General features: G+C 40.9%; 1 protein-coding gene across 5 annotated transcripts in view; it reads right to left on the minus strand.

Moving 5' to 3' along the window:
- The window catches only part of cemip (cell migration inducing hyaluronidase 1), a 403,506-nt gene that overhangs the window by 151,425 nt on the left and 248,759 nt on the right, over window positions 1-3,322 (minus strand). For all 5 annotated transcript variants that reach the window (XM_020618886.1, XM_020618887.1, XM_020618884.1 and 2 more), the window contains one exon: window positions 2,163-2,310. In XM_020618886.1, coding sequence (XP_020474542.1) covers window positions 2,163-2,310 — 148 coding nt within the window. The remainder of the gene's footprint in view (window positions 1-2,162; window positions 2,311-3,322) is intronic.

Genomic DNA, 3,322 nt, shown 5'->3' on the forward strand with positions numbered 1-3,322 from the left:
ATCCGGGATCTTGCCCTTTCGGTCATGACCCAAAGCTCATGACCATAGGTGAGAGTTGGAACATAGATCGACCAGTAAATCGAGAGCTTCGCCTTACAGCTCAGCCCCTTCTTCACCACGACAGACCGGTACATCGACTGCATTACTGCAGAAGCTGCACCGATCCACCTGTCAATCTCCCATTCCATCCTTCCCTCACTCGTGAACAAGACCCCAAGATACTTGAACTCCTCCACTTGAGGCAGGAACTCCCCACCAACCTGAAGGGAACAAGCCACCCTTTTCCGACTGAGAACCATGGTCTCGGACTTGGAGGTGCTGATTCTCATCCCAGCCGCTTTACACTCGGCTGCAAACTGCCCCAGTGCACGCTGGAGGTCCAGGTTTGATGGAGCCAACAGGACAACATTGTCTGCAAAAAGCAGAGACGAGATCCTGTGGTCCCCAAACTGAGCTTCCGGCCCCTGGCTGCACCTAGAAATTCTGTCCATAAAAATAATGAACAGAACCGGTGACAAAGGGTAGGCCTGCCAGAGTCCAACATGCACTGGAAACAAGTCTGACTTACTGCCGGCGATTTTCGTAAGTTCAATTTCAATTCAGTTTTATTTGTAGTGCCAAATCACAACAAAAGGTATCTCAGGACACTTAACAAAGAAATGTGATCTCTCTTGCTAGTTCCTGTCAGTACTCTGGCTGCAGCATTTTGGATTAACTGGAAGCTTTTTAGGGAATTATTGGGACATCCTGATAGTAAAGAGGTACAGTCGTCCAGTCTGGAAGTAACAAATGCATGGACCAGTTTTTCAGCATCACTTTGAGACATGATGCACCTGATTTTTGCGATACTGTGCAGGTGAAAGAGACTTGGTTTGTGTGATTTAAAGGACATATCCTGGTCAAAAATGACTCCAAGGTTTCTGACAGCAGCACTGGAGGCCATAGCTATGTCATCTAAAGTAATTATATGGTTAGACAGTAGATCGGCGCTGCTCTCACTCACTATTTAGTTACAATTTCCTCAAATAATCAAGATTCACATAGACATACATTCTTGACTAGACTAGAGATAAATGTTGTGCCTCTTTTTGATAGTTTGATCCTGACAAAAGCAACTTAGGTGTAGATAAAGTGGGAGACACATCTTCAATAGGCTCTGCCCTCCCACAGACCGCAATAAATTTCTAGCAGACAATCACCTTTGGTACAACACCATAAATGCAGTGATTAACCTACAATATATTTTTGTTGTATCATTTTAAAACCAATTAAAAGTTTATGAAGTTGCTTGCAAATAAATTGCATTGTGTATAGTAGATAAATAGATAATAACATGGCACATTTATTGTATTGTATTACATAACCTCCCAAAAATTTCACTTTGAGATTTGCTAGGCATCCAAGCTGTCAATCAAGTGAACTGAGACCCCTAAGACCCCCTGTATTCCACACATCTTTTGTCTCATCATAATATGAGTGACATCCATCAAAGTCAGGTTTCCATCATCATTTTTAATGGTGTTGATTGGAGCTGGTTTGACTAGCCATTACTAAAGTCCACCCTGACTCCAGCTGCTCAGAATACATTTCTCCCACTAGTAATGTATTCCATCGCTCTTCCAGATTGTGCCTGGTTGGAGTTTAGACTTGCGTTTGCTTCTGTCTCTCTTTCAGAAAAATAAAGCCCAATATGTGTGTATGTGGTCTAATTGTAAAGTGATACAAATGGGTTGTACCCAGTGTCAATTTTGACAAAAAATCATGACAAAATTCCATAGCACTCACCACATAACACACACAGACATAGATACAAGCCCAGACAGAGGTCCATGCTATCTCAGAATGGCTGGATCAGTGCCTGTGGACTCTGAGCTGACTGCGTGGCAGTGTTTTCCGGCACCATGTGGGGCCCATACATTTTAACCATAGCAGCCCCCCACACAACACACTCTGTGGAACACAGTCACAGAGTGTTTCACTTATATGGCACATACTGTACCTACATGGATTAGCTTAAGCTCCCCACTTGTGAGAATCATGTCTGAAAAAGCATATTACTGGAAAAAATATGCAGATACTCAAACATGCACATACAAGAGAGGATGTACTCTACTCACACACATACTGTGTATACAGTCACTGAGATTAAGCAATGAACATACCCAATTTCCCACAGAGAAAGCGAACCCTGTAGTTGTGACAGAGGCCATGAACCTGGTCCTTGTTGAGGCAGACAAAGCCGTAGTCCTTGTCATTGTTGCGGATCACATCTCCTGTCTGGTTGGCCTGTATGCCATCCTGGGTTTCAGCCTCACCAAGGGAAAGATGAATGACAAAAATGACTAGAGGATACTTTTGCAAAGACATTTTTTAAACACCAAAATATTATTGTCAAATTTGTGACATTCCAGTGGTATTGTAGGTGACAGAGTTCCTCAAACTTAAAGGAACATTCAATTGTTCTATAATAGGCTCATGTGTTTCTTGACTGAGAGAGACAGAGAATTGTCTAGACACTTGGAATCAAGACATCCCTTGCAGAGACATGTGGTATTTGTCTAGTGTCTGGCTTATTTTGTTGGTAAATAGCAGGGATTTTATAAAGGCCATCTGTACTGAGGATTAGGGCTCAGTGTGCCCTCATAATACAAAACTCAGTAATTCTGCACAGCTGGCACAGTTTTCTTCAAGGTAATAGCACTTTCTATAGGATCATAAGGAGTATGCATATACTTTTGCTTTTCAATTTATTTCACAGCTGCTTTTCTGACTGTTAAGACTCAAAATAACGGAAATCATTGTGGGGTTCAGGGGAACCACTCCCTGGATTACTTGCACCTCCTCCACTGACTGTAAACAACATATATTTTCACATATACATGTAAACAAAATATTGTTGAATAAATGACAGTATGGTGCTTTTTTAAATTTGATCAGTTATTTCTCTGCTAATATATGAATACAACCTCATATAGCTAAACTTACCTAGATTGTTGGTGGGTTTATGATATATTAATAGTTTTGTTAGTTTTTTCTCATAATTTGCAGTAAATATTGGAAAGTTATGTGTTAGGTGATGTCCTTTGGTCACCATTTCAATTTGACTACTTTAGTATCCAAATACTAAAGTATACTCTAGTATACTTTAGATATGCTGATGACGAGGGCAATCTGATGCTAAAATTGACCTAAATAGAACCCTCCAAAGTTTGCTGCTTCGGTGTCACCTTGGTACACAGAGATGGTTAGAGAGGATGAACTGGTCACTTTCAATCTCAAATCTATCAAAGTGTTAATATGGAGATAAAATACTATCAAAAAT

This window comes from Monopterus albus, unplaced genomic scaffold, assembly GCF_001952655.1.
Source record: "Monopterus albus unplaced genomic scaffold, M_albus_1.0 scaffold210.1, whole genome shotgun sequence".
NCBI classification, from domain to species: Eukaryota; Metazoa; Chordata; class Actinopteri; order Synbranchiformes; family Synbranchidae; genus Monopterus; species Monopterus albus.